This window comes from Mandrillus leucophaeus, unplaced genomic scaffold, assembly GCF_000951045.1.
Source record: "Mandrillus leucophaeus isolate KB7577 unplaced genomic scaffold, Mleu.le_1.0 Scaffold388, whole genome shotgun sequence".
Lineage (NCBI taxonomy): Eukaryota > Metazoa > Chordata > Mammalia > Primates > Cercopithecidae > Mandrillus > Mandrillus leucophaeus.
The window spans coordinates 2,439,720-2,452,940 of NW_012104120.1; the positions used below are offsets into that span (position 1 = coordinate 2,439,720).

At 45.2% G+C, this 13,221-nt stretch overlaps 1 protein-coding gene across 1 annotated transcript in view; it reads right to left on the bottom strand.

Moving 5' to 3' along the window:
- VSTM4 (V-set and transmembrane domain containing 4) overlaps nt 1-13,221 on the bottom strand; it is a 112,267-nt gene that overhangs the window by 68,263 nt on the left and 30,783 nt on the right. The window contains exons 7-8 of the mRNA XM_011990981.1: nt 11,928-11,996; nt 3,410-3,517 (exon numbers count right to left, since the gene is read on the bottom strand). Coding sequence (XP_011846371.1) covers nt 3,410-3,517; nt 11,928-11,996 — 177 coding nt within the window. The remainder of the gene's footprint in view (nt 1-3,409; nt 3,518-11,927; nt 11,997-13,221) is intronic.

Here is a 13,221-nt window from a genome sequence, read left to right on the forward strand (position 1 = left end):
AAAAGAGGAAACCTGTTCATGAGAGCCTGGAAGCTAAGTCCAATTTACATAGAAACACGAGGTATGTATTTTCTCCATGTTAATGCACAATGAATGTTTAAAGGGTTTGCAAATTGGCCGAAGAGTGTCTTTTTTCATTAAAAACCCTACCAACAGTTGGGATGTTAGGAATCCCGTCACCATGGGCAGTGCCTCTCCTGGATATTAGGGCCCATCTGTGTCTGTCTATGCTGACCCCTGTCCCCTGCATGTTGAGTCTTCGCATATACAGACAGGTGCTTATCTAGCATTTATTTCAAGCGTCAAATATAAAGGATTATTATCTTCTCTGAAATTCACACTGATTAAAAGAAGAGGTGTAATACTAGAATTTGTCTCAGTGTGTTATAAATTACTTTCCTCTTACTTCTCCTTTAATTATAAAGCATTAAGTTGATTTGAGGGGGTACAGATAGTATAGCTCATCTATGAATTTCATTTTAAAATAGTAGAGATCATTCGAAAATACATGTTGTAAAAGCAGGATGCTTGGTGGGATAGAGGTAAGAAGAACAGCTCTAAGGCTTTGCTACTCCAAACATGGCCTCACACCAGCAGCAGAGCTGGCTGGAAATGCAGGATTGCAGGCCTGCCCCAAACACCCTGAATCAGAATCTGCATTTGAGCAGGTTCCCAGGTGAACGGTCTGCTCCTGAAGTTTTGGGAAGGGCTGTTCTAAGACTCCTGGGCCCAGCTGAAGGAGACTACCCAGGCCCATCATGCATGGTCCTCCATCCTGAGCCCCACAGTGAGTTGAAAGATGCCTGGTCCTAGAGGTGCATAGGGCAAGACCTGCCCTGCCAAGGCTACTGGGTCTGCCAATGGGAATTGCAATCAACCAAAACCAAACTCCTGGGAGCTGCAGGCACCAACTAGAGCTATCTTGGAAGAGCCTCAGCAACAACTCCCACGGAAGGCTAAAGAAAAATTCCCCTGGCAAGGTCAGCCCCCTAATAGCTAAGGTTTTCTTGACTAGAAACATGAGAGGCTTGGGAACCCAGCTTGGAAACTGCCCATGTGGCTTCCACACTCCAACAGTTGAGAGACTGGGGCCCAACTTCACCCTACCACTCCCTGGTTTCAGGGCCTTCTCAAGCTCCTCAGCTGTGCTGTCAGGTAAGTGTGGTGTGGCTCTCATCCAGGGTCACATAAGCACATGGAGAGGCCACATGAGGTTCCTGGCCCATAACGGGTGCTCAGACAACGCTCTGGACAGCTAGGGTTTGGGGAGGGCTTTCAGGCACTGTGCACAGGTACACATGGGACCATCTGAGGCCCACTTCAGTGGGGATGAGGCAGTTGGGATCCCCCTTCTCTGAAGCCTCTCTGTGAGGCCTGGAGGAGGATGCCAGGTGCTCCCACATGTCACAGTGTGCCCTTCTTGGCCTTGCTTTGTTTCCCTGACCCTGTCTAGGGCCTAGCAGGGCCTGTAGCCCATGAAGACTCTCGATCATGCTCCTGAACCCAGGCAAAAGTGCCTTCAGAGCATACCCAGCTTGGAAACTGCCTATGTGGCTTCCACCCTCCAACAGTTGGGAGCAAGGCAGGTGGGAAATAAACCCATTTGTCCACCATGTGCTGAGCATCTGTCCTGAGCCAAATTCCAGGAGAATGAATTGAATGTGTGGTGCCTGCCTCACACACTGTCCTCCGGAAGGGAAGCCCATGCCAAGGCACAAGTGCAACATGCCACAAGCTCACAAGAGTATTCAGGGGTTGAGAACAGGAAAAAAGGCTGCGTTGCCACTGATGAGGGATTTAGGGGAAGGCCCTGGAGCTGGTTTTGAAGGACAGCACAGAGACACATGCAGAGGCTGCTGGGAGAGCACAGGCTCCAGAGGAAAGACACCCATGCTACAGCCACTGCCCCATCGCCGATTGCTGAGTGTGCTGGAGTTCTCCACTGTCCTCTGGATCCCCGTCCACCTTTGTCCACCCTGCTCAGCCCTGAAGGCACCTTCCTGCTCCCGGCCCCCTGGCTTCTGGTGGGTGGCACCAAGGGCGATAGCAGCAGATCCAAGTGGGGAGGGGAGAGGCCGTGAGAAGTGTACCATCCTGGCTCCCTCCCAGCTGCCTCCTGGTTTGTCAGGAGTTGAGTTCCTCTCTGCAGGCCCCTGATGGCGACACCTCTCCCAAAGCTGCAGCTATTGCATGGTCCATTCCAGGAATCTCCCCTCCCCTTATCCCTTAAGGTCTAGGATGGAAACAGCATCCCATGGGTACTTGTCGTTGTATGTGTCACCTCCCTCATTGTCCCTTAGCCTTGCCCACACCCTGCATTAGTGCTGCACAGAGTCACTGTTGGAGTGGCCCCTCAAGCCATGACCACTGAATCTAACATTTCCAAGTTCTATGACCTTAAGCTAATATTGACAATTATTGTGTGTAGTTAGAGCCGTATGTCAACATAAAAGCAGGACATTTGCTGGAGCCTGTGTTATGGGTTTTAGCATCTTTCTTTTGGTAACTTAGTCCTCACCATGAGCCTGAGACTGTTGCACTCCTGCCTCCTCCATGTCGCAGATGAGGAAGGCAGGCATAGAGGGAGGTTGTCAGCCTGTAAGTGAGGGAGCCACTGGAACTGGAGTTGGTGCAATTCCAGAGCTCGGCTCTTACCCTGGTCATCTCTGGGAGTCACAGTGTCCCCAGCTGTTTTGGAGATTCTGAAGCGGGATACAGGGAGAGGCTCTCAAAGGAGACCTCCAACAGGAGCTGCTGGGCAAGTGAAATCAGGGCTTGAGGAGCAGCAGGGACTCTCGAGAAAGCAGGCAGTGTTCATAGAGATACAAGAGTCAGGAGAACTACGCTTTCCTGAGAAGCAAGGCAGAAGGCAGGAAGGGGCTGAGGGCAGAGTGCAGGGAAACAGGGACACCAAAGTGAAAGGAGACGGAAGGGAACTCTCAGACCGGTCAGGGAAAGAATGGGGAAGACTTCCCAAGTGCCACCTGCCTGAAAGTGAACGTTCATAAGAACATTCCACCGAGAGAAGCGGGTGTCAATCCCCTTTCATAAATGAGGAAACTCACGTTCAGAATGGCTCAGGAACTTGCCCCAAACCTCAGCCTCAAACGGCAGAGTCAAAATCCAACTCTAGGCTCATCTGACACCACAGACTCTTCAGGGAGATTGACAGCAGGAAGGGGCTCAGAAACCAAGAAACGGGAAATTCAGTGATGTCAATGATGGCCACAGTGTATTTTAGCAGAGTCCAAGGGAAACACAGCTTGCTCACTTTGCCCACAATCACAGATAAATAATCCCTGACTCACAATGCACTTTTCCACCAAGGTGGTACTTTGCCTAGCATCTTCCGCCCGTCTGTGGTCAGGGTGTGCTCCCATCCCAGACATGACCTTATCTGTTTTCTTACCTCTGGATTTCCGCTTGTTAAACACAGACTGCCAGATGATGACCAGCATGAAGAGCAGAATGCTGAGGATCCCCACGCAGCACACAAGGACAGCATACACGTAGATATCTGAAAGGCAAGGACAGACACAGGAGTCAGCCTCCCGAGGGCCGCAGCAAGAGAAGTGCGCTGGCAAGAGAAAATCAGAATTGGAATGTTTGAAATCCCAGTGCTACAGTCATCAAGGTAGTGTGGTATTGGTGCAAAGACAGACACAGATCAATGCAACAGAACAGAGAGCCCAGAAATAGACCCACACAGGCATGCTCAGTTGATTTTTGACAAAAGTGCAAAAGTAATTCAATGGCAGAAGGACAGTTTCTTCAATCAATGGTGCTGGGTCAATGGGACTTCCACTGGCAGAAAATAAAACTAACACAAACCTCACCTTTTATTCAAAAATTAACTCAACATGAACCACAAACCCAAACGTAAAATGTAAGCTAGAAGACTTTAGAAAAAACCCACAAGAAAAATCTTTGGGATCTAAGAATAGACAAAGTTCTTAGACTTGACACCAGAGGTACCGTCTATATTAGTAAAACTTGATATACTATACTTAACTTTACCAAAATTAAAAACTTACGTTCTGTAAACAACAATATGAAGAGGATGAAAAGTCAAACAGACTGGGAGAAAATTTTTGTAAACCACATATCCAACAAAGGACTGGTATCCAGACTCTAAAGAACTTTCAAACTCAACAGCAAAAAACACACAATCCTGTTAGAAAAATGAAAAACAAAACAAAACAAAACAAAAAAACTTACAGACATTTCACTAAAGAGAATGTACAGGTGGCAAACAATCCCATGAGAAAATGTTTGACTTCTATTGCCATTAGAGAAATGCAAAATGCAACTACAATAAAATATCCCTCGTGCCTTTCAGGGTGACTAAAATAAAAAACAGCAACACCCCCAAATGCTGGCAAGGATACAGATAAACTGGGTCACTCAGACATGGCTGGTGGGAATGTAGAGCAGCCCAGCCACTCTATAATAGAGCTTGACACTTTCTGAAAGGAGACACCTGTAACAACCATTCAACCCAGAAATTGCGTTCCTTGCATTTGTCCCAGAAAAATGACAGCTTAAGCTCACATGGAAAACTGTACATGTATGTCGGGTAGCCAAAAACTGGAAACAGCCCAGATATCCTTCAGCAAGTGAATAGTTAAACAAAGTGTGGTACATCCACACCACAGCATCCTCAGCAATAAAAAGAACAAACTACTGACACACACACCAACCTGGATGAATCTCCAGAGAAGTATGCTGAGAGGAAAAAAGATCCCAAAAGGTTACATACTGTATGATTTCATCAATGTAACATTCTTGGTATGACAAAATTATAGAAATAGAGAACAGATGAGTGGTTGCCAGAAGTTAAGAAGGGGATGGTGGTAGGAGGAAAATGGGTTTGGCTACAAGGGCCACTAATAATGACTGTATCTTGACTATATGGATGTTAATATCCTGTTTGTGATACTGTTTTACAGTTTTGCAAAATGCTATCATTGGGAGACATTAGGTAAAGGACACAAACTAGTACAAGGGATCTCTGTGTATGATTTTTTAGAAATTGATTTTTTCTTTCTTGCTCTGTGGCCCAGGCTGGAGCACAGTGGCATGATTTCGGCTCACTGCAACCTCCTTCTCCCAGGTTGAAGCAATTCTCCAGCCTCAGCCTCCTGAGTAGCTGGGGCCACAGGTCCACGCCACCACACCCAGCTAATTTTTGTATTTTTGGTAGAGACAGGGTTTCACCATGTTGGCCAGGTTGGTCTTGAACTCCGGACCTCAGGTGATCCACCCACCTCTGCCTCCCAAAGTGCTGGGATTATAGATGCCATGCCTAGCCAGAAATGGATGTTAATCTACAATAATTTCAAAATAAAAAGTTGTATAAATCTCAACAGTTAAACCATGTTCACGTACATACATCTCTTTTAGAAATAAGGTCTCACTCCATCACCCAGGGTGGAGTGCAGTGATGCACAGCTCACTGCTCACTGCAGCCTTGAACTCCTGGGCTCAGGGGACCTTCCCGCCTCAGCCTCCTGAGTTGCTAAAATTACAGGCGTGAGCCTCAGTGCCCAGCTACATATACTTATATTTCTTAAACTTTAATAATCAACTTTATCACTAATCTGATCAATACAATGCCAAGCTGCTCAGAAAGTGAAAAGGGAAGCCAAAACATTATTCTAACCATCTTTGAAGAAAAATGACACAGACATTTATTTGAACTTAGCAAATGTTTGAACTTAGCAAAAATGTTTCTCTGTTGACTTAAATTTCTACAACCAACAGATATTTACTATCAATCATAGTCAGTACTTTCCTGAGTACAAGAAAGATAAAAATGCACACACACAGTCTTTCACTTCAAGAAATAGAGGACCACTTAGTAAGTGTAACAATAAGAACGTGTGTCCAATACCAGCAACACTCAGAGGGGACCCAGCCCAGCCTCGGAAGGCTGAGAGAAGCTTCCAAGAGGACTAGAGTTCTGCACTGAGTTGTATTTAAAATAACAAAAAATACAAAAAAAATATAGAAAAAAGTCATCAGCCATCCTGTCACCCTGAGATAACTACTATTAATAAATATTTGGTATACTTTATGATGAATATGCATACCTTTTAAAATTGAGATCATATACTTTCACATCTTTTTTTTTCAATTTATCTCATTTTCTCAATAAACTATTTTCAAAAAGGATTCAGAATCATTTTGAAAAATATGATAAAAGTTTATCATATTAATATATCAGCAGTGATTTAACAACCTCTTACTATTGGCTACTCAAAGTGTTTCTACCTGTTCCCCATCATAAATAATTCTATGGTGAGCACTCATGAACTTAAACCTTAGTACAACTCTCACAATATGTTCTCAAGATTAAGTTCCTAGAAGTGGAATAGCTGAGTCAACAGAAAAGCACATTTGTAAAGCCCTTGGGGCATGGAGAAACAGTTAGTTAAGTGCTTAAGCTGAAAAAGCAAGCCTACTGGGAGTAGTAGCAGGTGGCTGGCTCCCAGGGAGAGCCTGGAGAAGCAGGTCAGGCTTATGGTTAATGAGAGGGAAGGAGGTATGAAATGGAATCAGACATTCAGGTTCCTTTTGACTCTCCCCTCCCTGGTCTGGGCCCCAGGGAGGCCCAGCACAACCTCTGCCCCTGGAGTCCATGAGATCTTCCCGTGTTCTTAAGGCAGTCAGCATTTTTGCATAAGCTAGTTTGAATAGATTTCTGCTCTTGGCAATTTAGATGTCTGGAATAAAAATAAAATAAGTAGAAAGTGCCTTAGGGCAAGGTAGTAGGTGAAGGGTGCATCTGCACTAATATTTAAGGGAGAGGGGCAGGTGTGTGGAAGGAAGTCTCCTACAAAGGATCAGAGCTAGTCATGGATGCAGAGGAGGGCTGAGGCGAGAGTTCTGGAAGCCCAGAAGAAAGCACTGTAAGAAGGATGACTTAATAGCGTCAACTGCTGGAAAACATCCACTGGGTTTTGCCCCTAGGAAGCTACTGGGAAAGTCTTGGAGGAAAGCCCTGTCAGTAGGCCGGTGGGGGCAGAGTCAGGTTAGAGAGGTCCCGAAGCTGATGGGATGTGAGGAGCTTGAGAAAGCTCTCACATATCTAAAACTCAAAACTGCCTTTCTAGTAAATGCCTGTGTCTCTGATGTGTGGGCTCTGTAGATTAATAGGGTGGAGAACTCTGTGAGGGGTCAGAGTTAGGACAGAGGCTGCAGCATCCATTTAAACAGTGTGAAACTCAGCAACAGGACTCTTGGATTCTGGACAAGACACTTCATGACGAACTCGGGGACAGAGCAAAGTTCACAGGCCAGGATTTGTCGCAGGATCCCAGGGCACAGGATGGCCACAACACAGCAAACCCACAGCCAGTCCTGCCTTTCCACACTGGTGAGCAAACTACTCCAGGACAAGATAGCAGAGCCCTTGCTGGCAGGAGAGGATGGTGAACAACACAGTCATGTTACCAGGCAGACAGAACCTCAGGCAGGTGAACACAGCATCTGCCTGGAAGGGACTATGCAAATGTGGTCCCCAGACCCAAAGGCAGGAAAACTTGCCTTTAGTCTTATTCATGGAATGGAGAGAAAAATTGTCTTACAAAAGCTTCCACAGCAGCTGATCCACAAGCTCACCTCTTCATCTGAGCTCTTTCCTTCACTTCAGGACGGCAGGAATCCAGGAGGGACAAGGTTGCACGTGAGAACCGCGGCAGGCATCTCTCCCCAAGCGTCCCTAACAGCATGCTGCAGACATCTGGGGCCCACTCTGCCCTGGCAGGAGGTGAGGGGCTTCAAAAGGCCCAAGCTACAGTTTCAGATCACAGCTTCCTCAACATGGCTCAAAGGGGGCTCCCCACAGGCAGCCAGAGCTACAGAATCAGAAAACATCTGGCTACTCCAGAAGGCTCAGCTGGCCGCCAAACACATAGGCCTCCAGTTATGGACACCCTCCAGCGGGCACCTCCTGCCTGCGTGTGGCTCCCCACACACACAGCACCGGTCATAGCCACTCTCTGTTTTGTTCTTGAAGCTACAGAGCTGTAAAAAGTGTTGCCTTGCAGGAGAAGAAAAGCTCAGAAAGACCACCTGACTTCCCCTTGATTGAGCAGCAACCAGTATGCCTATGTTGGATTTTTTTCTCCTTCTGTTACAAGCATTCCTTTTGTTGCATAAAGACAACCACCCTGCTGTGTCCACTCAAAACATGAAAAACCCCCTCCCTGGGTGTTCTCTGCAAACAACGTTAAACTCTGAGCCATTGAAGCCAGGGTCACAAACTCCTACGACTGCAGTCGCCTTCCTGCCATGTCAGCTAATGCAAAGCCCTTCCGTACTCAGCTCCAGAGCACTGCTCTCAGGCTGGAATGCCCGCCCAGTGGTGCCAGATCTTCCAATTCATCCTTTACCTTTTTATGTAAAAATCTCTATATAAAATGTTGGCTCAAAAGTTTTAAAACTCAGACTAGGCCAAATAATGCTCGTTGAAAGGTTGAAGCCAGACCTTTCAACAAAGGCTTGAGTTTAACAAAATATCTGCAATTAATCAAATCTGGAGTTCACTTTAAAAATACCACATATGGTCGGGCATGGTGGCTCATGACTGTAATCCCAGCACTTGGGGAGGCCAAGGCAGGCCGATCACCTGGGTCGGGAGTTCGAGACCAGCCTGGTCAACATGGTGAAACAAATTAGTACAAATTTTTGTACTAAAAATACAAAAATTAGCCAGGCACATGCCTGTAATCCCAGCTACTCGAGAGGCTGAGGCAGAAGAACTGCTTGAACCCAGGAGGCGGAGGTTGCGGTGAGCCGAAATCATGCCATTGCACTCCAGCCTGGGCAACAACAGCAAAACTCCATCTCAAAAAAAAGGAAAAGAAAAAGAAAAAAAATACCACATATACCTGCACGCCCACAATAATTCTAAAAATCATGCTATATTCCCTTTCTCTGAAATCATTTACAGTTTTGTCTTTTGCCATTGAACTTCCAAAGGCATCACTGCCATTTTTAGACTCAACTGCAAGCTGCTATGCAGAAAATGCCCAGGCCTCCCTGAAGCAGATGGCAGGGCTGGCAGGCTGGAGCAGCTGCCCATGCAGAGAGAGGCCAAGACTGGGGTGCACAATGTCAGTGTGCCAGCTCCCGCCCTCCCAAACAGTCCCACCAAGCCAGGGCCAGGCAGATGGCACCTGTTGCCCAGCAACCCTGATCCCGGCAGGGGTATTCAGTGCTCCTTTGAAAAAGAGTGACCCCAGTGCCCCTCAGCAGAGTCCAGGAACCCCATTCTCCCCCTGCCTTCTGAATCAAGAAAGTCAGTTTCAGTCTTGTACATTTTTAGGGCAAATGGGAAAGTCAGGAGATGACAGTTTGAGACAGAAGGCTCTGTACTTCTATTTTTTAACCCACCCTGTAATACTATCTTGCTCAAGGTGAAACACCTGAGTGATAGCCCCAAAGGATTTTAACTCACTCCAGAATCTCACAAAGAGGCCTGACAATCAATGCCTCTTTTGTGCAGTGGGCTCACAGCCAGGACGAACTAAGCCCTAGGAGGATGGATATCCATCCACAACCCCTACTGTAGCTCTCCCGTCCAGGAACAAAAGGGCAAAAGGCCTGGGATCATGCGCCAGGGAGTTTCAACTGTGCCTCTAACCTTGCCAAAGCTACAGCTGGGTTTTAAAAAGCAAAGCATGGAGATGCTGCTGCTGCCGAAACCATAGGAAAAGATTGCTCTGTAAACAGCTGCTCTGAGGCAGGCGCTACACGTAGTGAGAATGCCAGTTCTGCTTTTGGTGAGGCCTGATTCTTGCACATACTGGGCTACAGATTTCATGTAGAGAGTTAGGTCGGGAGTAACCCTGATATTATATAGCTGCACATGAATTATGAGATATTGTTAATTGCACAAAGGGTTTTAGAAATGCTGATTATGCTGTGGGGTATGTTGGGTCTAAACGCCACAATCTTTCCAAATATATGGTCTTGTTTTTGCACCATAGTATTTTCAAAGTATGGTCCTCAGACCACTTGCATAGGAATCACCTGTGGCCCTGAAAGTTCTCTGATCCCTTCCTAATGTTATAACCAGAACCTCAGAGGCTGGAGCCCGAAGTCTCCCTGGGAGATTCTGATGCATCTGATGAGATATAGGGTCCAGCTGTCACATCCCTAGTGATCTACCCTTGCCACAGCCAGGCCCTCTCCATACCCCAACCCATCACAGTGCCTGGTCACAGAGCAGATCCAGAGACATGGGGCAAAACATCAATGGGGTTGCCTCAATTTTACTAAATAGTAATGAGAAAGGTAAATCTTGCCCTTACTACTGCTTCACTCTATTAGAAGTAAAGTCATTTTCATCTTTTTGTCAATGAGTAGGCATTCTCTTAATGAGAGGCTGAGTGGGGGAAATGGGGATTATTTTACTAGGAGACAGTCATCAAATAAAGAAAAAGGCAACTACAAAAATGCAGAGAAACATCAGGAAATACAAAGAATCATTGTTGGATTCTCATGAGTGCAATCTCATAAACAAAATATTTATGACTACAAAACTAAACAACTAATCCTAGAGGCCTATGTGGGTGACAGCTTATGGTTTCCAAACGATGTTCACAATAAAAGTTACATTTTCCTAAGACAGAATGTGTTTCAGTCTACTGCTTTATAACTAGGTATTGGAAGGGGTGGGCTTGAAAGCAAGTACCTTTCCCCTAAGGCTGGCCCTCCTTCTGTCAGACCATACAGTGGGTTAACAAAAGGTGACGGTGAGGCCCCGAGACATGTGCATCTCCTTAGAGCCTTTTGGCTAGATCATTCCTCATCAATAAATGCTGTGCCATCACCAGACATAATCTTTACAAAGTTCCTGACCACCTTTGAACATTAATCAGCCTTTCACTGATCCAAGGCTCTGCCGGAGAACTCACAAAGTGTATTCTTCCATTTCTTATGATCATAATCCTCACCCACTTTATGACAATAATTTCTCTGAACTTTCCTTACTCCAAGACAGGGTTTTCCAACCTCAGCACTCTGGATATTTGGAGGCAAAATTCTTTGTCATGGAGACTATCTTGTGCATTGTAGGATTGGCTTCATCCTTGGCCCCTATCACTGACGCCAGGAGCACCGCCAACAGCTGTGGCAACCAAAGATACAGTCAGACATTGGCAACTGTCCCCTGGAGTAGCAAAAGTCACCCACTGTTGACAACCCCTGCCCTAAGGCCCAAACCTGAATGTGCATCAGAATTGCCTGGATGTCTTGTTAAACCCCGGATTTCTTAGGCACCATCCCTAGAGCTTCTGATTCTGTAAGTTGGGGCAGGGCACAGCCATGTGCATTTGGAACAAGCTCCCAGGTGATGCATACGCTGCTGGTCTGCAATCACACTTTGGGAACTACTGTTCCAAGGCCATGGTTCTCAGCCTGGCTGCATGCTGCAATCATCTGGTGCTTTTAACAACTTCAAAGTAAATCAGAATCTCTAGAGATGTGGTCCAGGCATTCATGTTCTTAACATTCCATGAGCGATTCTAGCATGGGTTGAAAATTACTTGGTTAAGGATTGCAAACTGTCTCTAGAACCCCAAATTCCTTAAGCAACCTGAAATAAAATGCAGTCACAGTAGAGGTACTTATCATTTTTATATCACTTGAGGATTCCTCCCTAATACCACCTGGGAGTAGGAATTTTGGAGCAAAACAAAACAAAACAAACAAAAATTATGTGGACTGGTGCTTTAACTTCCACTCTTTCAAAACTGTGGGCTGATACTGTCAGGGATTTCCATCTTACTTTGAGTAAGTTTAGACCAAGAAAACAACTTAAAAACTAAGAAGTTAGGATCCTTTCTTGATATCCTATTTCCTTCCTATTGTCTAAAAGTGAGGCTGCATCTTATCATAAAGAAATACACAAGCTTTACCTTCAAAAAATGCCCAAGTCTCTTTCGTTTTCTCAAAGGATGACTCTTCAGAAGCTTTGAGGGAAATGACTGAAAGACAAAAAAGAAACAGCACAGTATGAAAAAATAATGCCACATGTACACATGGCACTTACATTTATAAAGCAATTTCTACATTTGCAAAACCACATTTAGTTGTCAAAACTCACATGTTAGGGACGGGTGCAAGGACTTTATCTAACAGCTGGGAAACCCGGGGCACAGGAGAGGTGAAGTAAGTTGTCCATGTTTAAAAGCCAGTAAATGGCAAGCTCAGGATGCAGTTCAGTAAAAGCCCCACTTGCCCCATAGACTTGAAGAATAAGAAGTTCCCAGTGGGAAACCCAAGAATTAATACATGATTTATTTTACCATTTTAGTGGGAGTCTTTCTAAAATGTAGCGTACTTGTCCCAGTATTCCTGGATAGAGAAGCCTGAAGTCATCGGATGACTCAAAGTTAGTGCTCTGAGCACCATTCTCCATGCAAGACAGTCCCACAGAGCCACAGGCATCTGATTGTGAGAACATTTTGTCTTCTTTCAGGTAATGGTAGATCACTGAATTCACGTTGCCTGCTTTCAACAGGCAGGGAAACAGAATTGAGTTACACTGTGTGAAACTTTGAACATCGCATTAAAGGAGTCTGGACCCATGGAAAGGTTCCCTGCACAGGGGTAACATCATCATAGTTAAAGATCTAGAATGATCTTTACCTATGATGTAAAATATCAGGGAATAAAATTATTGTTCAATAGAACCTTGTGAAGTTATTGAAACATTCTATACGTGCACTGTCCAATACAGCAGCCACTGGACACATGTGGCTACTGAATACTTGAAACGTAGCCAGTCTTACCACATATAACTGAATTTTTACTTTTATTTGTTTAATTAATTTACACAGCTGCATGTGCTTAGGGGTTACCACAATGAAGAGCTCTAGACAGAGAATCTAGGACCAGAATTGAATGGAGATAGAATCAATACAAGAGGCAAGAAGTATGGCAAAGATGGCCTAGAACTTAAATTCAATTTACTGCCTCTCCCACAAACTTTTGTATTATTATTGTCATGATTTCAACTCTGAATTTTCCTTCCTTTTATCTCTCTGGGCCTTGCACTGGACATTTGCTATTGATATAACTTCCAAATCAAGAATTTTCTCTTCATCTGTGTTTAACCTTCTGTACAACCCTTTTATTAAGTTCTTAATTGCATTTATTATTTTTATTCAGTTCTATATTATTTGTTTAATTCTTTTGTAGATATCTCAG